This window comes from Giraffa tippelskirchi, chromosome 4 (genome assembly GCF_054371585.1).
Source record: "Giraffa tippelskirchi isolate mGirTip1 chromosome 4, T2T-mGirTip1v1.2.pri, whole genome shotgun sequence".
Taxonomy (NCBI): domain Eukaryota; kingdom Metazoa; phylum Chordata; class Mammalia; order Artiodactyla; family Giraffidae; genus Giraffa; species Giraffa tippelskirchi.
The window spans coordinates 103,970,334-103,996,957 of record NC_137278.1 but is presented as its reverse complement, the minus strand read 5'-3'; the positions used below and the strand labels follow the sequence as shown (position 1 = coordinate 103,996,957).

General features: G+C 39.6%; 1 protein-coding gene across 6 annotated transcripts in view; it reads right to left on the bottom strand.

Moving 5' to 3' along the window:
• Nucleotides 1-26,624, bottom strand: part of LGR5 (leucine rich repeat containing G protein-coupled receptor 5) — a 129,131-nt gene that overhangs the window by 64,218 nt on the left and 38,289 nt on the right. For all 6 annotated transcript variants that reach the window (XM_081593132.1, XM_081593135.1, XM_081593134.1 and 3 more), the window contains exon 2: nucleotides 4,589-4,660. In XM_081593132.1, the coding sequence (XP_081449258.1) occupies nucleotides 4,589-4,660 (72 nt within the window). The remainder of the gene's footprint in view (nucleotides 1-4,588; nucleotides 4,661-26,624) is intronic.

The following is a 26,624-nucleotide window of genomic DNA, read 5'->3' as shown; positions in this document are numbered from 1 at the left end:
CATCCATTAAACCTCATAGTTAGAAAGCGTTTCCTTCACAAATCCTGAATCCCTGGGATCACTGCAAAATCAAGCTCATGACTATTTCATGAGCTTCTTTCCTATTGAAAGAAGGAAGGGAGAATTTTCGTAAAAGTGTTTTCATTTCAGGAGCATAACTCAATATGTAATTTATAGTTTAGCAAAGTTCCGTCATCATCATTTCATTTGTTCCTCAGAATCTCAAAATACAGGCAAAGGCTGCTCTTACTGTCCTCTCCTGAGGTCCAGGGAGGTGGGTTGTTAGCTAGTAAGTGGCAAAGTCAGGATAGGAGTCCGGGGCTTGCTTCTGCCTCTACGTACTGTATCCTCCTCTCAACACAGCATAGGCTAGCCACATACAGAGTTGTTTTTTTTTTTTTTTAAGAAAAAGGCTCTCTCTCTTCCTTGTGCTATCATGTTGCAATAGCAGGGCGTTTGGGCTGGCATGTCTAGTGACCTTGCAGATTCATAAAACATAAATAATGAATAATAAACAAGACTTGAATGTACCAACACATGAGCCTGTGACACAGGTAGTAAGTGTTCCAGAATGTCAGGAGGAAGAGAAGGAGACCATTAGTAGTGATGACTTTAATTCCTCTTAAATATTTGCTCCACATACTCACTTTCTCCAGAGTTACCATACTTTAAAAATATGTTAGTGATACCTCTGGGGTTTTATTGATTCTTAGAGGATTTTAAAATATGGCACCAGTGGCAGATGAGAGATAAATCATGACTGTCTACACAGTTTATAACATAGTTAGATGGATTATATCAGGGAGATAATAATTAGGTGGTTAGAGCTAAGGGCAAGGGTAATAACTTGGCTATCAATAGTGATTTTTTAAAATAATTTGAGTTTTGTGGTGGGAATTTTATTCATATATTATTATTTTATTTATTTATTATATTATTGGGGCTTCCCTGATGGCTCAGATGGTAAAGAGTCTACCTGCAATGCAGGAGACCTGGGTTTGATCCCTGGGTTGGGAAGATCCCCTGGAGAAGGAAATAGCAACCCACTCCAGTCTCCTTGCCTGAAAATTCCATGGACAGAGGAGCCTGGTGGGTGACAGTCCATGGGGTCACAAAAACTCAGATACAGCTGAGTGACTGACACTTTCATTATGTTACTAATATAATATTCTCAATTATTAATTTAGAATATCAGTAGCAGTTTTTAAATGAATGGATAAAGAATAAAGCATAGAGATGAACTGAGTAAACTGAATGAAAGAGTACTTTAAGAACAGTTTAACATTTTAACAGTTTGTCACAAGAAAAGATACACACGCACACAACCACAATGACAGATACCTAAATGTCTATGTCTAGCTGTGTGGGTGGTAATTTATTAGTTCAAGCAGAATACTATATAAAACATGCTGCTTAAATATATGTATGCATATGTAAAAACAATAACTAAGGTTTTGTTCCTGTTGAGTAATATGAAATTGGTGAAATTCTGCTCCTGAAATACTTTTTTCAAAGCCAGTATTTGAGGATATTGAATGAATAACCTGAATATCCAATCTCTTCCTGCTGGAAAGACAGATCTTACTTGCTTTCTGTCTCATTCTTTCTTTTTCATTCCCTCACATATACCCAGACACAAACAGATAAACACACCTATCATTATGAAACTCAGTTTAACAACAGTTTAAAGTATTCAGCTATTTAAACCACTGTACTAAGTACTAATCAGGAAAAAGAAACACACAGATGAATCACACACAATTCCAAAGCCTCCTTCTGCTTTCCTAGTATGGGTTTGAAAGTGAGTTTGAATCTTAGTTCTGATACTTACGTACTCCATTATCTTGGGTAAGTTCCTGTTTTCTCTGTACTTTTAAAAAAAATCTTGAACTGAGAACAATAATGATATCTACTTTTACAGGGTTGTTAAAAGGACTCAGTGGGATGACATGTGTAAAACATTTTGATCAGTGCCTGTCACAGAGTAAGCTATTATTGTTGTCATTATATTATTATATAAAAGATTTTACACGCCACAAGAGAATACAGACTTAACCACAGCTAAGTCTAATAGAAACAATCAGCATAATACAAAAGCATAATCAAAATGCTCTGCTCCATGGGTGTGTGTGTGTGTGTGTGTGTGTGTGTGTGTGTAAACGCACAGCACCCTCAATTTAGCCTTGGGAAGAAAGGAATAAACCAAGCAGAGTTGATCATTTTTCCAGGTTCTGTAAAGATTATTCCCTTTTGCTACTAAATGAATAATGATATCTTCAAAACACCATTTAACTGGAGCATGGAATTATATATGGGAAACTGATCTTGCTTTTAAATTCAGCAAGTTGGCCCGCTCAGCAAAGGGAATTTCAGAACAGGAGAAAATGGAATGAATAGTCTTTGAAGGAGCTCCTCTACTTCTGAAATTCTATGATTCCATAATCAAGATATTTGATGGAGTTTCCAGAGACATAAAAAAAGACAATTCAGAAAAACAGCCTTTTCAAATTGTAGTTCCTTCTCCCTTTTACCACACCCCCTCATTTTTTTTCTCAACTATCTTTTGAAGAACTGGTCTTAGACGAGAAATAACATTTACTACATTAAGAAAGGGGGCTTCCCTGGTGGCTCAGCAGTAAAGAATCTGCCTGCAATGCAGGAGACGTGGATTGGATCCCCAAGTCAGGAAGACCCCCTGGAGGAGGACACGGCAACCCACTCCAGTATTCTTGCCTGGAGAATCCCATGGACAGAGGAGCCTTGCGGGCTAAGTCCATAGGGTCGCAAAGAGTCAGACATAACAGAAGCAACTGAGAATGCAGCATGCATGAAGAAAGAGGAGTTATTCTGAATGAGTTGGGGCATCAAGGGAAGAACTCTATTAAATCCTCGGGGAAGTGGATTATTTACTGATTTGGCTTGTGGTCTAAAGTTGAGGTGTGTGTTGAGGGAGAATTGAAGCCTTTTGCCATTGCATATTATAAGGAAATTAAAGAGAAAAGCACTGGGAATGCATATTTTAGAAATATGGGGATAAACAAGACTAAGTATTGCATGTAAATTATGGTGATGGAGAGCAGATGAAAAGAATGTAAATAAGAAAAAAACGCTGATGTTTGAAATTTACTAAAAATATCTAAAAATATTGGCTAATGTCAACTAAATCTGTTACTTTTTCCTAAGGTGGTGAACAAGCAGCTCCTTTTATATGTTTTGCTTTCTTGTTAGTTCATTCATTCATCAAAAATGTATGGATTATTCGTTACATACCAGCAAACAAAGAGTAGGACAGATATGGTCCCAGTCCTGATGAGGGTTAATTTTTTAGTAACAGAAAGAGAGGAAATGGCCAGAGAGAAAATAGAAGAGGAAAAAGAAGAGCTTGGACAACCCATAGTGAAAATCCATTTTCTGAATAATGAAAACTTTCGTATAATAATCTAAGCTTCCCCACATACCCCTCGATAACGATCAGGGCACACTCAGCTGATTTCATTAGTAAAACAATAGCATTTGTGAAAAAGGTAATGCCATCAAAAATAAATATATATCTAGCTCTAAAGGGGAGCAATCTGAGAATACTATCCTCTTGGAAAAATATGATCGATGTACTGTAATCTAGTTGTGATGGATGGTTCTTCAACCTCCCAAAGTGGATGGTGTGGTGCATCAACAATTTAAATTACTCCTCAAAGTGGACCCTGACTAGGATTATAAAGGAAGTATTTTCAAAAGAGGTCATTGCCTAAACAATTCCTTTAATCAACAGTCAGAGGATTTATTTAGCTGATGGTGCCAAACTTTCTTCATGAAGACTGCAATGGTACTTCCCCCCTAGTTCCCGCCCCTCAAAAGGGTAAGACGATCAAAAGAATTTTTAAATGCAGATTTTGATTTACAGAGTTCTTTTTCATCTTCTGTAAAGTGATTGCCAGACTTAATCAAGATTCTTCTGTGTATCATTAGCTAATTTTAGCTTTCTCGTCTTTTTTTTTTTTAAAAGAAAGAATTTTTTTTTTTTTTACAAAGAGTTTGGGAAAGACCACTTTTAAGTCCTCTGTGAATTTCATGTTTTTCTGTTCAAGCCTTCAGGGAAGCTAAATTTAAAAGTAGAAAATAGTAATTAAAAGTGATTAGAACAAGAAGTTTTAGTGCTATGAGATGAGGACTCAATTCTCCCTGTCATAAGCTGAACCAAGAGGCAGTTTTTGGTTTTGATTATAGCTTCACTTGCTATTTTAATAAACATGAACCAGTATTCAAACTTTTAATATCCTGCTGCTTAACTATTTCCAAAGAGCCATCCAGCTCTTTTAAACAGCCTTTGTTTTAAAATTTTAATTTGTTTGGCTCAGTCTCACCTTAGAAAGTTGTAGCCTTATGGTAAACTCTTTTATAAGTTGATTTCCAGAATCCTAAGCGATTCTTTCTTTTCCCCTCCCAACTAAGTGTTTCCTCATGGGCCAAAATCGTTGGTGCTGACAGCTTTCTTGCTTTGTTTTATCTGGTTCCCAGAGTAAATATGAGAGACAAATATGAGAATGTGTCCAGCATTGACTGGATGCACCATGACTCTAGTGATACTTACAACTCCTCCAGAAAGCGGAGACTGTGGAGAGGACTCAGGGGCAGCTGACTGATGTTGTTCATACTGAGGTCCCTGAGGGGAAAAGAGGCAGCATGTGAGGAGTGGCATTTGCCACCACAAGGAAATCCAGCTGTTCAATTCACACATTTTCAAGCAAGACAGCCAAAGGAACTCATTCTTCTGCTTGACAAATGAATTGCTCTTTTGCATCTTAAATATATTCCTTTCCTCCCACATCCCCTCAACACCATGGGCCCTCAAATCAGAGCGACCCTAGGAGGAGCTTGTATGGAATTCAACATGATTTAGACCATTCGTGGGCATGGTTGTAATTCTTCACATTTAAAATGACCTGAGGAGCACAGAATAGGGAACAGACATAACTCAACCCTAGATGTAACTCAATGTCGGGTCCTGCTTTAAATTTTGTGACAAAGAAAAACGTCTTCACCATGCAACTCTGAAAGTCCTGTTTCTCTGGGACTATAAGCACCTTTTAAAAACAAATGTTTTGATTTAAAGAAACTTAAAACAAAACAAAACAAGACAAAAAGCCTATTCCCTCCTTCGAACATGTTCCTTTTGCAGGTTCTCGGATTGCATTAAATAAGTGAAATGAACCATAAAACAAGGGTGTAATGTGATCCTGCTCTGTAGCACACTTCCTGCTGGGTCTGCACAGTAGTTCCTGGCACAGGAAACAAGAAGCCACTTTGGGCAGAACTCAATCAATTTTTGTTTTAAGTGAAACTCCGTGTAATTAGATTTTATTCCATTTTTACTTTTCTATTTCTTTACTATCTTTCACATAATCCTATAGCATCGCTGGCATATGCCATCTGCATCTCAGAGGCCAAAAGATCAACTGCTAGACAGAGTCTACTCAAGACCAGCTAAGACCACAAAACAGCCAGCTGAAGGTGGACTTAAACAATGACTTGCTCTAAAGAACAGACGTTTGGACTCAGTGAGAGAAGGTGAGGGTGGGATGATTTGAGAGAGTATCGTTGAAACATATACATTACCATATATAAAATAGATAGCCAGTGGGAGTTTGATGGAGGAGGCAGGGTACCCAAAGCTGGTGCTCTATGACAACCTGGGGGATGGGGTGGGGAGAGAGATGGGGGGCATTCAGGATGGAGGGGACACATATATACCTACGGCCAATTCATATTGATGAATGGCAAAAACCATCACAATATGGTAGAGTGATTATCCTCCAATTAAAAATAAATAAATAAATTTAATTTAAGAAAATTTAATAAAATATGTTATTAAAGTTAAAAAAAAAAAAAAGAAAATGACTCATTCAAACCTGAAGACTCAGAACTAGCGTCGTTATTGTCTCAGAGCAGGTCTACAGACATAAAGTTTATCTTGAGATAAAATAAAGAGCTTCTTTTTATTATTTTAAAAATTGTTTAATTGACATATAACATTGTATTCATTTTAGTACACAACATCATGATATATGCATATATTGTGAAATGATTACCACCATAAGTTTGTGGACATTCATCACCACAGTTACAAAAATTTTTTTCTTGTGGTGAGAATTTTTCAGATTTATTCTCTTAGCAACTTTCAAATATACAAGTATATTTGTTATGCAAGTATTATAACTGCAGCCACTATGCTGTACATTCTATCCCCAGGACTTATTTCTCTCATAACAGGAAATTTGTATCTTTTGACCACCTATGCCAATTTCACCCAGGACCTTTTAAAAAAATCTGAATTATTTTTGTTATCGAAGAGACCACACCCACTGTACCTAACCAGCAGGTTTCAGTATTGATAGCTTGATGACTTTATCAAATATTAACTTTTAATCAGGGATGTCAAGAATTAAAGGATCATTCACTCTGTGCCTTTAAAAAATCATGAGCATGTAAGGGGAATAGAAAATATTTTGCTAAATGCTTCAGAATATGGCAAAACCCCCAGAATTATTAATTTTAATATGTTAATAACAATGCAGTAGCCGAGTAAGATGGTATACTCTCAAGCAAAACTGAACAACGCTAAAAATATAGACTAAAAATTTATGTTGCCCCTATATTCAGAATCTGAATATTTTTCCTGACATTGTTTAGATAAGAGAGGCAAATAACTGATTAGCAATTTTAGTTCCCAGTGCAGATATTTCTCTGAAGTAGCAAGGTTGTTGAGTTCACTGAACAGGCATGTACTAACCTAACCAATACAGTTTCTGAATTCCTTACAATGACTCTATAATCTCTGCAAAGACTTGCTAGTTCTCAGGGATATTCACTTACTTTTAACTGACATCCCACTTATTTCCTAAAAGGGTTGGGTGATTTGCTTTCCGAGCATGTTTATTAGTAACTTAGATCCAACCAGTCTCCAGAAGCTGGTGTGGATGGCAGTGACATTCCTCTCCTTTCGTATTTCCTTGTGTGATGTGCAAATCGGTTAGGGACAAACGTCGAGCTTGTCTATGTGCAGAAAGCTCTAACTAGAACAAGGAAATTAACACATTAAGGAGATTCATAAGCACTCCATATTATTTTACTATTTATTACCCTATTTCAGGTGCCTGAAAGTGAAACTTATATCAGTGTTCATTCTCAGAGTTCCTCCCGGAGCATTTTTTATGGTGGAGCGGCAGAGTGCAGGCGTAGTTACAGTACAGTGTCTCGGGTTTGCATCCTGCCTTCCCTGTGCATTAGCTGCATGGTCTTGAGGAAATGAACCTCCCTGAGTAGGCTTCCTTGTATTTAAACCAGGGTGCCCCGACATTGCTTCCCAGGTGTCTCAGTGGTAAAGAATACCCCTGCCAATGCAGGAGATGTGGGTTCGATCCCCTGAAAGAGGAATGGAAACCCACTCCAGTTTTCTTGCCTGGAAAATTCCACAGACAAGAGGAGCCTGGCGGGCTGAGGTCCATGAAGTCGTAAAAGAGACAGACACGAGTGAGCACGCATTCACATCCCTACATTAATGGTTTCATACCCAAGGGTAGCTGTTTCCAGTCAGGAGGGAGAGTGACTTAATTTGCTTTTTGGAAAGGCGGGTACCCCCCCCGCCCCCGCCGTCCCAACAGGAGCTAATCACTTCTCCCTGTTACCTGACATTGTGGTTCAGAAAATGAGCTCATAACAGTTGGCCCTCCATATCTGTGGGTTTCACAGGGGCAAATTCGGAGGGCTGACAGTTTTCATTGGACCAAACCCTTTAAGAGACTCAAGCATCCTCAGATTTTGGTATCTGCAGGGGCTCCTAGGACCATGCCTCTGTGCATACTAAGCAACCACTGTATTGCTAAAACAACTCTTTACCGCGTGTTTTCCAATACAGGTTGTTTTCTTTTAAAGAGCCGCTAACAATGCAGATAAACCTACAGTAGAAAAAATAACTTAATAATAACGATTCAGAGTAAAATGAAATAGATCTTTAAAATATACATTCAAAGTAGGTAGGGTAAAAAGGAACTTGTCAGCATTCACCTTTTCTGTGTGTACCTTTTGCCTTGATGTTTAAATGTAATACTGGTCTAACTGAGTGCTTCCCAAGCTATTCATGGTAAAAGACCAACTTAAAAAAATTCTAGTTTACTGTGGACTTATATCTTTAGAAAATATTATAAAATTAATTACCAGAGAAGTCAAATAAAAACACAAAGATACACAAAATACAAGCCTCAATATTTTGTTATGTGACTTGACAGAGATTATTCAATTACTGTGAACATTTCTAACCTCTACTCTCAAATCCTTATCTGTTGCGGATTGGTAAAAAATAACCCTGTTCTGGGTTAGGTTCTTAGACCTCTCCTTTTGGTGAACAATGCTGTGCTTTCCCTCATGTCAAGAAGGGCAAGGCTTAAATGACTTTTAGCCTGTTCAAGTTAGAGTAAAACATAATAGAATGAGAATGTTTGGCTGCTAGAGAGGGCTGGCACTCACCAGGGCGTGGACACCTGTTTGTAAGGGAAGAAAATGAAGTTCACAGAGGTGACAGGTCTCCAAGTCACAGTGCTAAATTCAGTGGGAAAGCCCTTGGGTTGAAGATTAGATTGATACTTGCCCTAGGATTTTTGGTTTTCCTTTCTTCCTACAAACTTTCCACTCTATTCAGAAGTATCCTCTCTCTTACTCTTAAATTATTTTCAAACTCTTCCTTTTATTTTTCTATAGTATTTAGTTTTTCTGACTCACATGAAATACATACAACCGTAGCAGAATGAAGAGTTCTTAAAAAAGTTTATATCTGTGTCCATATCTGTCTCCTTTTTAAAACTATCATTAAAAAAGCCCCTATTTTATAGCACATTTGGCCCACAGTTTAGTTTCGTCTTTTCATCTTTTTGCCAAGATGTTGGAATGAATTTTGAAGAACTGATCACTAGGCAAAAAGATTTCATCAGAAATGGAGGATTCATTGCCACAAGATGGTCAAATATGTTAAACTATTCTGCCCTGTCTCTGACCCAGGTCTTGTCTATGCTGTGTTAATGACCATATCTAGAAATCCAGAACAGGATTTGCAGAGTTCCATGAAAATGAAGAAGTGAAGTGAAGTCGCTCAGTCGTGTCCAACTCTTTGCGACCCCATGGACTTCTGCAGAGATTCAAATGCAAATTATAGTACTCAAGACATGCATATTTTAGCACTGCTTGCTTTGTTAAATGTGGGAAATTAGAAACTGGACTAAATGAATATGAATATAACTGGATACATTTATATGTTTGTTTTAGTTCAAAGTTTAACTCAGGATATATTGCAAGTTTCATAATTGAGGGAATCAAACATATATAACATATAGTGCTATCATGGAGATCTAAAGAAATGGACTGCTTGAAGTAAAATCTTTTTCTTCCTGCCACTGTCAGGACTTTTCACACCTATAAAGCACTATAAAAGGTGCTTTTGCTACACCATGTAATTTATATTACGTAAAATGACAAAGACTAAAAGTGAAATATAAAAACATTCTTGCCATATGCAAATTGGTGTCAAGAGCTTCATTGAATAAAATTCATCCCAATTAATAATTATAAATGTACAGTTTCCCTTCTTCATTATTCTACATGGAATAACTATTTGTTAATTGGGCTTAACAGAGACAGAAACAGGGAAAATTATTAATCATCTCATTAAAGAAAAGGGTATCACATCTCTCGCTGTCTTGTGAACATGGAAATGGTGCCTCATCATTAAATCAACTTCTACATAGACTGCAGCCTACCGGGCTCCTCTGTCCATGCGATTTTCCAGGCAAGAGTACTGGAGTGGGTTGCCATTTCCTTCTCCAGAGGATCTTCCCGACCCAGGGATCGAACCCGGGTCTCCCGCATTATAGGCAGATGCTTTACCATCTGAGAGAAGGCAATGGCACCCCACTCCAGTACTCTCACCTGGACAATCCCATGGATGGAGAAGCCTGGTAGGCTGCAGTCCATGGGGTCGCTAAGAGTCGGACACGACTGAGCGACTTCACTTTCACTTTTCACTCTCATGCATTGGAGAAGGCAATGGCAACCCACTCCAGTGTTCTTGCCTGGAGAATCCCAGGGATGGCGGAGCCTGGTGGGCTGGTGTCTGTGGGGTCGCACAGAGTCGGACACGACTGAAGCGACTTAGCAGCAGCAGCAGTTACCTTCTGAGCCACAAGGTAGCTGACTATATATTGGAATCATCACAGGAGCTTAAAAAAATATGGATGCCTGGATCCCATACCCTGAGTTTCTGAGTCAGCTGGTCCAGTATGGGCATTGGGATTTTAAAAAGCTTCTCAGGTTATTTGAATATTCAGTCAAGGCTGTGAACATTGCTTAGGAGTAACTCTTTCTAAATTTCTAGATGGGTGTTCTCAGTTCTACAACTTACTCAAAATTTAGTAGGCTTACTGAAGGTAATGTTTCCTCTGGGTAGAGAGTTTCACCTAAGCAGATAGTATCTTTCTCTTGAAAATGTCCTTGTTGCTTGCAACTTTATTGTTTTTCCTTCATTTGACAAAATATTAATTGAGCATTGGGGCTTCCCAGGTAGCACAGTGGTAAAGAATTTGCCTGCTGATGCAGGAGATGCAAGAGACAGATTTGATCCCTGGGTCAAGAAGACCCCCTGGAGTAGGAAATGGCAATCTACTCCAGTATTCTTGCCTTGAAAATTCCATGGACAGAGGAACCTGGTGGGCTACAGTCCATGGGGTCGCAAAGAGTCAGACACGACTGAGTGACTAAGCATGCACACACAATTGAGCATTCATTGTGGTCAGGTCTAGGAACACAGTGGAGAATAAATTCGAGTCTTTCCCCTTTTCTGCTATCTCTAAGTTTGTTGTTGTTCAGTAGCCAGATTGTGTCCAACTCTCTGTGACCCCATGAACTGCAGCATGCCAGGCTTTCTTGTCCTTCACTCTCTCCCTGAGTTTGCGCAAACTCATTTCCACTGAGTCAGTAATGCCATCCAGCCATCTTATCCTCTGTCATCCCCTTCACTTGCCCTCACCCAGCATCAGGGTCTTTTCCAGTGAGTAGGCTCTTTGCATCAGGTGACCAAAGTATTAGAGCTTCAGCTTCAGTCCTTCCAATGAATATTCATGGTTGATTTCCTTTAGGATGGACTGGTTTGATCTCCTCGCAGTCTAAGGGACTCTCAAGAGTCTTCTCCAATACCACAATTCAAAAGCATCAATTCTTCAGCACTCAGTCTTCTTTATGGTCCAACTTTCACATCCGTATATGACCACTGGAAAAACCATAGCTTTGACTATATGGACCTTTCTTGATAAAATGATGTTTCTGCTTTTTAATACGCTATCTAGGTTTATCACATCTTTTCTTCCAAGGAGCAAATGTCTTTTAATTTCATGGCTGCAGTCACCATCCACAGTGATTTTGGAGCCCAAGAAAAAATCTGTCACTGTTTCCACTTTTTCCCCATCTATTTGCCATGAAGTGTTGGGACCAGATGCCATGATCTTCGTTTTCTGAATGTTGTGTTTTAAGCCAGTTTTTTTCACTCTCCTCTTTCACCTTCATCAAGGGGCTTTTTAGTTCTTCTTCACTCTCTGCCATTAAAATGGTATCATCTGCATATCTGAGGTAAGATATCTAAGGTACTCAATGTTAATTCTGCTGTGAAGCTTGCTTCTGGATCTAGCCTCACTTCTTTCTCAGCTCTATATTTGGTCAGGTCTCTGTTCTGGTGATAACTGTTCTGTTCTCCTGTGTCCTGTATCTCCTTATTCTAGGTCATCTACACCAGGGCCAGAGAGGTCAGCCTGAAAAGTCCATCCGATCATGTCACTCCATTCAGCCACTGCTAGCCAATGAGAAAGGCATCCCCTGGGATGATTTGGAGAAGTGTTTCCCCTCCAGGAGGGGAGGGTGGTAAAGTAAAGAAAAGATCATTTCCCTCCTGCTTCAGCAGCCACAGAGCAGGCTGGGTGGCTTGGCAAAGAGAGCTTGGCTTGGAGTGTAGCCTCCCTTGGACAGTCCCTGTGCTGGGCATGACCTGCACAACCACAGCCAGCTTAGACAGCCCTGTCTGAGAACTTGGACTGACTCCAGGCTTCTTAGAGGAGCTGGTGTCCCAACGTTCTTAGGCCTAAAGTGCATTTCTACCTTGATCTCATGCTACTTTATGTAACATGTGTTCCAGTTATACTGAAATTCTTTCTGTTCCTCTTTGCCTCTGTCTTTACACATGTGATTCTCTTTCCTTCAAATGCATTATTCTATTTCCAAATAACTACTCTTGTCTTAACAGACACCTGGTTTTAGACATAACCTCTTCTCTTTCCAGCTTAGTTGTTCTCTACTTCAACCTCTAGTCCTTTGATACTTCCAAGATCAAAGCCTTGTCTTAGCCTAAGATCACACATCGATCTCCTGGATCACTATCTCACCATCACTCTCCACTGTCTTTTGTTTCACGCTGCTGGCAAAACTCCAGCTCTGGGAGAACACCATAATTCATCCTCTCTGCTACTATCTCAGTGCACTGAGTGCTACTAGAAGAGGAAAACTCACAAACGTGCAGATTAGTTACTATAAATTCATGGTCTTTGTGGGCTCTCAACTCTGCTGCACAATCCTGCTACTTGTTATGGCTCAATTTATTCCTGTGGGGACTGCTGCCAGCCTTCCCCGCTGGCCTCAAACCTCTTAATCAACAGCCTCTCCCATCACGGGCACTGTCCCTCTGACTTTGTGGAAATAACTGGGATTCTTTAGACCCAACATGAAAATTTTTTGTTCTCTTGTGTCCCCTGCTTATGACAGCCACACCTTTCTCTCACTCATGGATGCCACCTTCCACCCTCAGAACGCTACAGCACATTATTTCATGAACAGTTCTTTCTATTTCCTGCATTTTCAGCTTCTTTCTCTTCCCTTTCAATGTATAAACATAATCAAGTCCTTTCTATGACTAAAACAAACAAGCAAATCCAGATCTTTGGCTCTCCTGTCTTCCTCTACCTGCTACTCAATCTTTCTCATTTCTTTAGGGCTGTTTCTTGTCTCTAATTGTAGCCTCTGCCTCCTATTCCCTTTCCAACTCACCACACACAGGCTTCCATCCTTGCACTCCAGTGAAACTGCTCCCACCATAGAAACAACGACCTCCATGTTGTCAAATCTAATGAGCGCATGACTGCCTGGACCTCTCCCCTGCACCAGACTCTCTTTCTGGAAGCTCTATACTCTATAGCTTCCAAGGCATCCTTCTCTCAGGATTCTTTCCATACTTTCCCAGCTTCCTGCTTCATAGACTCTTTGTGAGATTGTCTTCTATTTACCCCTTAAGTGGCAGGGTTCCCTGGAGCTCTACACTTGGCCTAGTTTTCTACAATCCCTACCCTTTCTTCTTGGTGACTGATATTTACTCTCATCAGTCCTGAATATTCATTGGAAGGACTGATGCTGAAGCTGAAACTCCAATACTTTGGCCACCTGATGCAAAGAGCTGACTCATTTGAAAAGACCCTGATGCCGGGAATGATTGAAGGTGGGAGGAGAAGGGGAAGACAGAGGATGAGATGGTTGGATGGCATCACCGACTCAATGGACATGAGTTTGGGTAAACTCTGGGAGTTGGTGATGGACAGGGAAGCCTGGCGTGCTGCATTCCATGGGGTTGCAAAGAGTCAGACACGACTGAGCGACTGAACTGAACTGAACTTACTTTCATGAGTTTAAGTATTACTTATATGCCCACAACCCTCCAAAGCCATATTCTTCCTCTTCATCTCTCTTCTTCAGAAGCATATATCTAATTTCCTTCTGGATATGTCCATTTAGCAATCTTGCAGGAATGCACCATGTCTAAAATGGAAATAACTATTTTCTATTCCAAACTCATTTTTCCCCCTGTGGGGCCAGTTTCTAGTTAATACCATCACCATATTCCTGACAAAAAGTCCAAACATTAGATACTATTCAAGCCTTGCCATTTTCTTAATCTTCTCTGCCTATTCCTTTTTCTCTCTTCTAACTCTGCCCTCAGTATCTCAGACCCAGTCATCTGAAACTGTCTCCTAACTCCATGGGAGCCTGCTTCTAGAAGATTCCTATTTCTTATCCCTTGAGACCCATCCTCCAAATGATAACTAGAGTGAGCTCTCCAAGAATGCAGAATTAGCCACCCTTCTTAAAACTTTTCAATTCCCCTCTCACCTTCCAAATGATATCCACTTTTGTAGCCCATCTACCCTTTGTTACTTGGACATATTGATTATAATTTATCCTTCAAGACCCAGGTTGAGTAGATGTCATATCCTCCAGCAGATCTACCTCAGCTCTGAGATTAGTATAAGTGATCTGCTCTCTGTCCTCCTAGATCATCCTCACACATTTCACGACATCATAGTGAAATGCTATGATTACGTGTCGATCTTCTGCAGTAGGCTGTATTCCTCATGATCAGCGGCCATTATTTTTATTACAGTACTTCTAATGTCTAGCCCAGTCTTTCCATGTAGAAAGCACTCAGTGAATGTTGAATTGAACCCTCTTCTAGTGCATCTATCCTATGAGTGAGCAGATGATCTTCCCTATCTATTAAAATCAAGTTTCTCATCAAATGACTACAGATCTCCTAAGTGTGAGCTATGTAATCCTTCTGGTATAAAACACTTTTGGAAACAAAACCCACTTTGTGTTGTGCCCATCTTCCACAATGATTTTTGCTCATAATTAGGGTTATGGTTTCTCTTTTCAGTTGATCCTCTTTGTTTTCTGTGCTAGGCATTCCTCAGAGATGCTCACCCACTGAAGATCCCCTTCTACTCTCACGCTCACGTACCTTTATGCTGATGCCTCTCTTCCCCTCCTCTTTCTCTCCTTCTATCCTTCTACCTGGCCCCTCCACATTTTCTTTCCTCTTCCTTCCTCTTCCCCTCTTCTTCTTCCTTCAACTTTTCCTTTTCTCCTGAAAAATATCTTTCTTATTATTTCTATGAATTCATTGTGGGATGCATTACTGCAGCAGGTACCTAGTCCACCATCTTAAAATCCAGCCATACTGTCTCTATTTGAGACCTGATACATGAACCAGTGAACAGAGAGGTCATTCCTTATAGTGTGACTATTAAACAAAGAAGAAAATTACAACACATGGTTCTTTAATCTCTGCCACACTTGAAGACAAATCTTTTCTTCTTTAGCAGAACCACACAGAACCAATTTCTTCTAATGACAATCATATTAAATTTGTTTTGGGAGATCAAATAACATTTAGCTTTTTGACAGACACCTTTGTGAACGAAGGATCCAGGCTGGAACCATTTTGGCATTTTTTAATTGATCACTTTTTAAATAGGTTTCTAGAGATAAGCCCTCCTGTGAACCTCAAAGAGAAAGGCACAGGCTTGAGTGGCATTTTATGATGGTATGAGTAATGTTATGTCCAGATACTTTTCTCATATTATTATCCTTAACTTGAGAACAATGTATCTTCAAAAAATACTTTTTACTGAATTTTAACATATATGCTTCTGTTGCTGCTGCTAAGTCACTTCAGTTGTGTCCGACTCTGTGCGACCCCATAGATGGCAGCCCACCAGGCTCCCCCGTCCCTGGGATTCTCCAGGCAAGAATACTGGAGTGGGTTGCCATTTCCTTCTCCAATGCATGAAAGTGAAAAGTGAAAGTGAAGTCGCTCAGTCATGTCTGACTCTTCGTGACCCCATGGACTGCAGCCTACCAGTCTCCTCCGTCCATGGGATTTTCCATGAGGAAAGGAATAAATCCTAATTGTCCAGCCCACTGAATTTTCACAATGTGAACACACCCTTATAAACCAGCACAAATCAAGAACTAATACACTGCCACCACCTCAGAGGCTCATGTTTCCTTCCACTCACTACTCCCCCCCCAAAGTAACCAATCTGCTAACTTCTAACACTTTATATTGCTTTTTTTGATTTTTATGTTTCTACAAATGGAATCACAGAGTGCATGGAATTTTTTTAAATACTTCATGTTTTACAGCATTTTTAGGTTCACAGCACAATTGAAAGTATAGGGATTCCCTGTATACCCTCTTCTGCCGACAGATGCATAGCCTCCACCATCATCAATATCCCCCACCAAAGTGGTACATTTGTTACAACTGATGGACCTAGTGATACACCACAATCACCCAAAGTCTGTAGTTTACATTAGGGCTCACTCTCGGTGCTTTACATTCTATGGGTTTGGACACGTAGCCACCATTATAATATCATGCAGAGTGTTTTCACTGTCCTAAAAATCCTATGTGCTCTGTCTTTTCATCCCTCCATGCTCCAACAACTACAGATCTTCTTACTGTCTTAATAAGGTTTGCATTTTCCAGAATGTCATAGTCATGGGTATGTAGCCTTTTCAGATTGGCTTCTTTTCACTAAGTTTTACAGAACATAGTTTTTTTGCATTTTTTTTCCTAGCATCTTTTACTCACTTATGAAATTTATTCATGTGTTGCATGTAGCAATAGTAAACTCCTTCTCAATGCAATATCGTGTCTCATTTTATTGTTATACTACAATTTATCTGCTGAACTATTGACAAACACTTGGGCTCTTTTCAGCTTGTGGCTATTATGAATGATGTTGCTATAAGAATTCTTAAATATGCCTTTAGTTGAACATATATGCAAGTGAGTATCTGTTCAGTATATATCTAGGAGTGGAATATGTGGGTCTTGGTGTATATGTATGTTCAGCTTTAATAAATCCTGCCAAATTGTTTCCTAAATTGGCTATCTTGATTCATACTCCTCCAGTAGTATATGAGAATTCCAGTTGTTTCATATCCAATTGTTTCCATTTGTTATTGCCAAAATTGGTATTATTTTGCTTTAAATCTTAGTCATTTTGGCTAAATGTATATACGATGATATTTCATTGTGGTTTTAATTATCATTTCCTTCATGTTTAAGAGAGTTGAGTATCTTTTCCTGTGACTCCTGACCATCAAGATACTCTTTTTTTGTGAAGTACCAGAAAAATATCTTTTTTGATGACATTCAAACTAAAATTAAAACTTACCTGTTGTAACAAGTGAAACTATGCATTGATACGTAAGGAAAAAAGCTAATAATATCCTTACTCCTCTGCTAATAGTATTATTCTTCTGAGGTCTCAAAGTCATTCTTTGAGATAGTTGATGGAGCATCTATTTCAGGAGTATCTATTTTGGAGCTATTCTGCCTTAGATCTGGCTTTGTTGTTTTTGAACTGAGTAACCCTGAGCAAGTTATCTAATATCTCTGTGCCTCAGTTACCTAATCTGTGAAGTGGACCTAATAAAAGTATCTGCTTTATGGAATTTCTGTGAGAAATCATTTAGCTAATATGTGTAAAGTACTTAGAACAATACCTGACATGCTACAAGCACTACATATTTGCTATTATTATAACATAGAATCCCTTTTATGTTTTTACAGATGAAAACTCTTACCTATCCAGATGTATTATGAGTTGAGAAATGTTAGCTTATTGGTATTTATGATTATCTTGAAAAAAAATCTCTTTAAAGTTACTGTTTAGAGACAGTAAGCTTATATTCTACTGGTCTCTTTGCTTTATTAGCACTAATTTGTAATAGAAACTTTGAAAAGATGGAGCCTCAGAGCTCTGTCAATAGTAAGAGAAGAGATACAGTTTTTTGGGTAGATCACTTACCTAAAAACCTCATGAACTCAGAACATGCCTCCAAATAGAGAACTAAACAAACACAGAACAAAATAAAAACAAATGAACAAAGAAAAAATTGCCAACAGCAAATCAAACCTTTTTAACAATCAGAATCAGAAGCCCACATAGCCAGTGAATGTTTATATACTTTTCTCAAAGGAAAAGGTACCAATCAGAAAGAAAATGTTCTTTATTTGGACAGTCTTGGTTTTTGTTTGTTGGTTCGGTTTGATTTTGAAATCCATAGTAGCAAATTACCTGGGGGAAGCAGACTCTATGAGGCTGGCAATGATATGGAAAAGCAGATTTAAGAGCTAAAATTACATCATCATTATCATCATCATCAATCACATTGATCTTTGTTCATTTAATGTAATAGTTCTAGATATTCCAAAAGCTTTCAACCAATTTGGAACCAAATTTTCCCCTTAAGCTAGTGAAGAGATTTATATGTTCTAAAGGATGGTACAAAATTATCAGAAAAGTTTAAGAATCTAGGAATACATGAAGTTCTATCTCTTCTACTTCTCTCTATTCTCTGTGAACGATTCTAGTCTTGACGTTGTACCTGCACTACAGATCTTTGCTTCTAACAGGTTTATATTTGAACTTCTCCATGTGGTTAATTGGTCAGTCACCTAAAACTCAACGTATTGACTCCTTGTTTTCTCTTTTTCCCAAACTAGCTTTTCCCATTGTATTTTCTTATCTTTAGCTTTCCCAAGCTTTTCCCCACTGTTTTCCCACTTTTCTAACACTGGCGGTAAGTGGCAGAGCTGGGAACTGAACCTGGTCTGCCTGACTGCAAAGCATGTGGGATCAGCCCTGTGCAGCTACTGTGGGCACCAGAATCCAAGTTTTAGTTTCCGTTCTTGGCTGTCGCAGCTTCAGTCTCCGTGGTTCAGTCCTGACCCACTGGATTAGGTTTGTGTGCTGTGTAGGGGCTTCCAAGGTGGCAAAGGGGTAAGGAATCTGCCTGCCAATGCAAGAGATGCAGGAGACTGAGGTTCGATCCTAAGTTAGGAAGACCCCCTGGAGGAGGAAATGGCAACCCATTCCAGTATTTTTGCCTGGAAAATTTCATGGACAGTGGGCTGGCGGGCTACAGTACATGGGGCTGCAGAGTCCCTCTAAATCCTTCAAACAGTCTATATTCCAGTCACACCAGATTGCCTTTTATTCTCCCAAGATGCTGAAGTTTTGCTCTCTAGATTGACACAAGATATATCTCCAGTGAACTTTCTGTTCAACGGAAGGGATTTGGAGGAAACTTGTCCTGTGATTCCCTATGCCCAGGCTTTGCAGGAGTCATGAAGACCAAAGAAACTGCAAGTCAAGCGCTGGGCACAAGGCCCTGTCCAGAGGGAGCTGCCATCACCTGCTCTGAGCCACGTGGGCCTGCCCGTATCCTACTCATCCTTTGCTCCTAACTGCTCCTCCACTTCCTGCTTCTACTCCCAGCCCCGCTATAGACACTCCACACAGTGGCAAAATGGAGCTTTTCAAAACAGAAATAGATAATTCCCTGGGGCAGTCTGCCGTTTCCCCAGTGGATTCCAGTTTGCTCTTAGTTAAACCCAAACCCCTTAGCCTGGCTGAAAGGTCCCGGGTGACTGCTCCTGCCTCCCCATCCATGCTCATCCTGACTCACCTCATTCACCCACCTAGCTTATGCCTGTCACGGGGCGGCTCCTCCTAGACCCCAAGTACTCCCCCTACACACGTCTTTTCCGTGTGTTCAGGCCCATGACACTCATTTGCACCTCACCCTCCCTTCCAAAGGCTGCTCCTCTTCATTTTGAAGCATCACTTCAGATAAGTCTTCTTGAACTTCCAATCTAGAATTGGTCCTTTCCTGTCTCTGCTTGTTCTTTTTCCTGCCTCCTTCTACTCCCCTCCCTCCAGAACCACTGGCCCCTGGGCCACCTCCCACAACAATTCTTCTCACTGAAGAATAGTTTGCGGTCATGCCTTTATTTCCCTCTCCTCCTTTCTTGAATGCCATGGGGGCAGGGGCTGCTAAATCTCCAGCTTGCACACAGTGTCTGACACACGGCTGACAATCAATAAACACTTTTGTTGAGTGACTGATGAGCTAAATGAGTGTCTCAATCTCTGGAGTTATTCCCTTCCTTTCTTATTTCTAGGAAGATTATTTTTACTAAGGTTGTTTTTGTAGGTCTCAGTAACCATAGCAAACAGGTTAAAGAATACTGTGTCTATCTTGTATTTCTTTTAAACAGGTTGGCTAAAATGTACCTCAAAAAGCAGTTCTACTATAAATGCTAATCTGTTTATTTAAAAGGTATTGATAAACAGTGGATTAAAAAAAAAAAAGAAAAAGGGACCCTTCTTAAAAAAAAGAAAAAAAATCTAATTTTTGAGTTAATTTCTGGTTAAATATGGAAGATGTAGAAACATGATTGTATTTCAGAATCAAATAAAGAGGGCATCAGTTTAGTTCAGTTGCTCAGTCATGTCGGATTCTTTGTGATGCCATGGACTGCAACACGCTAGGCCTCCCTGTCCATCATCAACTCTTGGAGCTTACTCGGACTCATGTTCATTAAGTCAGTGACGCCATCCACCCATCTCATCCTCTGTTGTCCCCTTCTCCTCCCGCCTTCAATCTTTCCCAGCATCAGGGTCTTTTGCAGTGAGTCAGCTCTTCGCATCAGGTGGCCAAAGTATTGGAGTTTCAGCTTCAACATCAGTTCTGCCAATGAATATTCAGGACTGATCTCCTTTAGGATGGACTGGTTGGATTTCCTTGCAGTCCAAGGGACTCTCAAGAGTCTTCTCCAACACCACAGTTCAAAAGCATCAATTCTTTGGCGCTCAGCTTTCTTCATAGTCCAACTCTCTAATTCATACACGACCACTGGAAAAACCATAGCCTTGACTAGACGGACTTTTGTTGGCAAAGTAATGTCTCTGCTTTTAAATATGCTGTCTAGGTTGGTCATAATTTTCCTTCCAAGGAGTAAGCATCTTTTAATTTCATGGCTGCAGTCACCATCTGCAGTGATTTTGGAGCCCCCAAAATAAAGTCTCTCACTGTTTCCACTGTTTCCCCATCTATTTGCCATGAACTGAAGGGACTGGATGCCATGATCTTTGTTTTCTGAATGTTGAGCTTTAAGCCAACTTTTGCACTCTCCTCTTTCACTTTCATCAAGAGGCTCTTTAGTTCTTCTTCACTTTCTGCCATAAGGCTGGTGTCATCTGCATGTCTGAGGTTATTGATATTTCTCCCGGCAATCTTGATTCCAGCTTGTGTATCTTACAGCCCAGAATTTCTCATGATGTACTCTGCATAGAAGTTAAATAAGCAGGGTGACAATATACAGCCTTGACGTACTCCTTTCCCGATTTGGAACCACCTGTTGTTCCATGTCCAGTTCTAACTGTTGCTTCCTGACCTGCATACAGGTTTCTGAAGGGGCAGGTCAGGTGGTCTGGTATTCCCATCTCTTTTAGAATTTTCCACAGTTTCTTGTGATCCACACAGTCAAAGGCTTTGGTATAGTCAATAAAGCAGAAATAGATGTGTTTCTGGAACTCTCTTGCTTTTTCAGTGATCCAATGGATGTTGGCAATTCGATCTCTGGTTCCCCTTCCTTTTCTAAATCCAGCTTGAACATCTGGAAGTTCATGGTTCATGCATTGCTGAAGCCTAGCTTGGAGAATTTTGAGCATTACTTTACTAGCATGTGAAGTGAGTGCAATTGTGTGGTAGTTTCAGCTTCTTTGGCATTGCCTTTCTTTGGGATTGGGATGAAAACTGACCTTTTCCAGTCCTGTGGCCACTGATGAGTTTTCCAGATTTGCTGGCATATTGGGTGCAGCACTTTCACAGCATCATCTTTGAGGATTTGAAATAGCTCAACTGGAATTCCATCACCTCCACTAGCTTTGTTCGTAGTGATGCTTTCTAAGGCCCACTTGACTTCACATTCCAGGATGTCTGTCTCTAGGTGAGTGATCACACCATTATGATTAACTGGGTCATGAAGATCTTTTTTGTATAGTTCTTCTGTGTATTCTTGCCACTGCCGGGAGCCAGCTCACGAGATCCCACCCATGGCAAGGTCACGAGGAGAAGGACTGATCAAGCACGGCTTCTCAGGCCTCAGGGATTCTCGGAAGGCTGGCCTCAGCACTCACCTTAAAGATGATATCTTTCTTTCTGATGTTTGCTACAATAAACCTCTTCTTATTTTCTGTGACTTAGACAAAAGGCTTTTCTTGATTCTCTTCTAAAATAGATCAATCTGAAAACTCAATCGACAGGGCCCTCAGACGGTGGCACCCTATAAGATTGTCTAGGATATAGGTATTTTAATCTAAACTCCTCTTGCTAGCATATTAGTTTGTTTAATAAATAAGCCTGTGCCTTTGGAGCTAATGTGCATGACTGCTCCTTAATAATAAAACAGCATTGAGAGCCTCCGCACAGAAAGCCCCTATGGGCACAAAACCCTTTGCAGGAAAAAAGGCTTGTTAGGAAATATAAAAAATATTGCTTTATGAAACTGTTACTTAGTCTGTATTTACTCACTATGTTTTTACTCTTAACGTATTTAGCCTATATAATGAAAGCATAATAGTTAAAAATTTATATAAATAAAAGTTTAGCTTTAATACAAATAATAAGACAATTGTTGATTTAACTGATGATTATTACCTAGAGCTGACCTTCAGCTTGCTGTTCTATGACTTTATGGAACCACATTCTTTTCTGTTAAGCTCAAGGCATAGGATAGATTACCGAAAACAGGTTTTACCTTGAAACTTTCTGTTGATGAATTCTTTCCTGCTGTGCCTGATACAAAAGTGTTCTGGCTGATCAATCCTTATCAATAAAGAGTCACAAGATGTTAGCAGGCCTCCAGGCCAGAAGATGATGTAGATAACTTAAAACTTTGGTAATTAAGATATGCAAATAGTATCCTGGTTTCGATAAAGGTCAAAATTGCTGACCCATTAAACTGATTTGGTATGACTCTATACTTTACATTTGTTCCTATGTACCACTAAAATATAAAAGCTGTCTTAAAAACAATAAAGTCGGGAGACACTTGGAAATGCCAAGATTCGCTGTGTCTTCTCATTTCGCATCGCCGACACCGTCCTTCCTGAGAGAACCCCTGGACCAGCTGGAGCATGCCACCTCTTCTTAATATCTTCTGCTTCTGTTAGGTCCATGCTGTTTCTGTCCTTTATTGAGCCCATCTTTGCATGAAATGTCCCCTTGGTATCTCTAATTTTCTTGAAGAGATCTCTAGTCTTTCCCTTTCTATCGTTTCCCTCTGTTTCTTTGCATTAATTGCTGAGAAAGGCTTTCTTATCTCTCCTTGCTATTCTTTGGAACTCTGCATTCAAATGGGTATATCTTTCCTTTTTTCCTTTGCTTTTCGCTTCTCTTCTTTTCACAGCTATTTGTAAGGCCTCCTCAGACAGCCATTTTTCCCTTTTGCATTTCTTTTTCTGGGGGATGGTCTTGATCTCCATCTCCCATACAATGTCACAAACCTTTGTCCATAGTTCATCAGGCACTCTGTCTATCAGATCTAGTCCCTTAAATCTATTTCCCCCTTCCACTGTATAATCGTAAGGGATTTGATTTAGGTCATACTTGAATGGTCTAATGGTTTTCCCTACTTTCTTCAGTTTAAGTCTGAATTTGTCATACATTCTACTATTTTGCTATTGAATAGTCTGTGAGCCTGCATAGACACATCCCCTTCTCTCTAAATTGAAGTTTTTATTCCATTAAATGAAACAATCTTTACTGTTCTTACCTCAGCTATATGGAGAATGAGAATGCAATGTTTATAAAATGTATTCTGAGATCCTTTGAAGTGCCTACCGTATACTTAATCAACTCCTGTCATTTTTGCAATGCTTTAAAGCATTTAAAACTCATGACAAAGTAGTAAAAACAGAAATGTAATTCTCCAAAAAGCCAGAATGCTGCAAGGTTTGAACTGAATTAAACTACCCAAGAGTTTGATTTAAACATTCCTTTTCTTTAAACCAAAATAATCCTAAACACTGGCTTGCATTTGAAAGATGAGAGACAAAAATTTCTCCATGTCACAGTGGCACTTTTCAATTATGCTTTGGGAATAATTTCCTAGTCTTCATTTCAATCTGAGGCTGATACACCAACTCTAAAGAGAAACTATTCAATTTCAGATAAACTTTTTCCATTCAGTTTAAGCAAGATTCCAGTAGAGGGAGCAAAGTCAACAATTAGAGAAGAGAGACTTAAAACTCAGACATTCATTCAACAGGGAAAAGACCAAGGACTGAATTAACCTGAGAAATACATAAGACCTAATTTTACCTACCAATAACTTGGCTTATCCATTTACTTTCTAAAGTATTGCTGTCATAAAAGCAATTGTCTGCCTTTCCTTAACAACTGCTACAGAACATTCATTGATATGCTTCCAAGCGTCTCAAGAGCCAATAAGTCACTGATGAACTTTTAAAAACAACCAAAGCTGTAATCATTCATTGTTATTGGTTAATAAGTTGCAAAGCTTGGGAAAATGTAAAAATAAGTGTAACAGAGTCTTTTAGATCAAGTCTGACTACATATACAATCAGAAATTCAAAATGTTAATGTAAGCCCTATCAAATGTACAATTATTAACTGAAAAAATGGAAGAGAAAAGAATGGGGAAATCTTAAAAAGGTAAATTCATGCTTGTATCTTTACAATACATCTTGTGAAGGGAACTGAGTCAGATATGGGAACACGGTGAGCGCACATTGGTGATGAAGCTGAAAGAGCAACACAGGTAAGAAATTGTACCAACTGCGAGCAATGGAATTTACAAATCTTACTGCAAATGAAACAGTGAGAAGTAGAGCTTTGATACTCATGGAAACTTACCATTAGTTGTCACACTGCCAATGTCAGTTGCCCTGGAGTTGGGGCATATGCAGTCTATGTGACTGTGGATGGCAGGCCTACTTACTAGGTCCCTGGAAGTTCATTGTTATGAAAGGAGGCCGTTATTAAAAAGAAAAATCCCCAGCACCACTTACCCAGTTACCATCAGTAACACGAGAAGGATTTTATTAATTAATACAATAGTGTGTAGTTTTAAATGTGTGCTCATGAATATTAAACTTCTTATTCTTATTTTACTTTGAATTATAATTACATTTAAATATTATTTTAAATCAAAATGATTACACACACATATATATGTTTGTGCCTATATATATATGTATATATACACACAGACACACATATATGAAACAACTACAAGCCTTATAAAGAAAAAAACAAATACAAACACAAAACTTAAGACCTTAGGCCCCTATGGCCCTTTCTGTTTCTGATTACCATTTCTCAGAAGCAACCATTTGCACCTCAGAGTCTAGAGTCTCTCAAGAGTCACTCTCTTCAAACTGCAGCTTTCCAGTCTTCTACCAGACTTCCTCCTTGTGGCGGGAGTTTGCATGGTGATGTTGCAGTTGTCCGACTGTCTGAGCTAAGAAGACGTTGAACAGCTTATTATTAAAATTTTCAGCGAATCTCCCTATTTTCAATAATCCTGGACCTTAAAAGGAGCCCTCTTCTAGGGTCCAGTGGTTAAAAATCCACCTGCCAATGCAGGGGACACAGGTTCACTCCCTCACCCAGGAAGATGCCCCATGCTGTGGAGTGACGAAGGGGTGAGCTGCGAGTACTGAGTGCATATGCTGCAACTAGGAAGCCCACGCGTCTAGGGCCTGTGCTCTGCAACAAGAGAAGCACCACTTCGAAAAGCCCATGCACCACAGGCGGAGAGCAGCTCCAGCTCATAGCAACAAAGACCCAGCGCAGCCAAAAAAACAAAAAAAAACCTTTTCTAGGATTTTACACAAGAATTGACTTGCTTCTTGACTTAGTCCATGCCATTTCTCTTTTAATTTACTTCACACATTTGTTAACATATCCTTCCCATTATAATTTTCTCTCCTGTTCTCTTTATTTTTGTAGGTTTATGCTTTTTAAATTACTTGTCTGCCACTTGAAATAAACATGGATTTAATCCGCTTTGTGTTTTTGATATTGTTTTTTTCCTTAAGCTAAAGCCACATACCAATTATTCAAATATTACTTGTTTCAGGTATAATGTTTCACTCTTACAATCCATAACAGCCTGATTTTAAAAACAGTCCTGATGTATTATTTTCATGACTCTTCTCCTAGTCATAAGAAGGGACTTTGGTCCCCAACAGATTGTCTTCCCAAGTCATTCTAGAAGTTCCAGCCTTGGCTGGGATCACTCCTCTGTATGCCAGGAACTAGTTCTTTTGACCATAGTGTGGTCTCTATTGTTTACCCCTTCTTCTGCCCTGACTTGCCATGGTGATATGTGAAAATGGTATCAGTGATCACTCAACTGTGCCCTCGATGCTCAACCCAGATATTTTCCACCTGAGACTAAGAAGGATCCAGGGCTCTATTGGTACCACTGTCACTCATGCCACCACCATTGACAGTGCCACTGCTCTTGACCCAAACTTGTGCAGGTGGGCACAATTCCTTTTACGTTCATCCTTCAAGGGTCTTGGGTCCTCCCTGTAAATAAGCTCTTCCTCAGTTATGCTTGAATCCCTTGGGTGCAAGTTAAGTAACTTACCCAGAGTGATCTTACTTACAAGTCTGTATGCCTCCAAAGAACAAGTCTTTTATTTTTACATGTCCATAAAGCTGTCAACACATTTTCAATTAGTTGGGAGGGCTTCTTGAGGAAGATGAGGTTTCAGTAGCTTTTTTTTAGTGTCAAAAGAAAGATAGTAAGGTAAAGTGGGCATTCAGAGGGAGTGGCTGGAGTTCCAACAGGTGGGTTTGTGTATCTCCATTGTCTA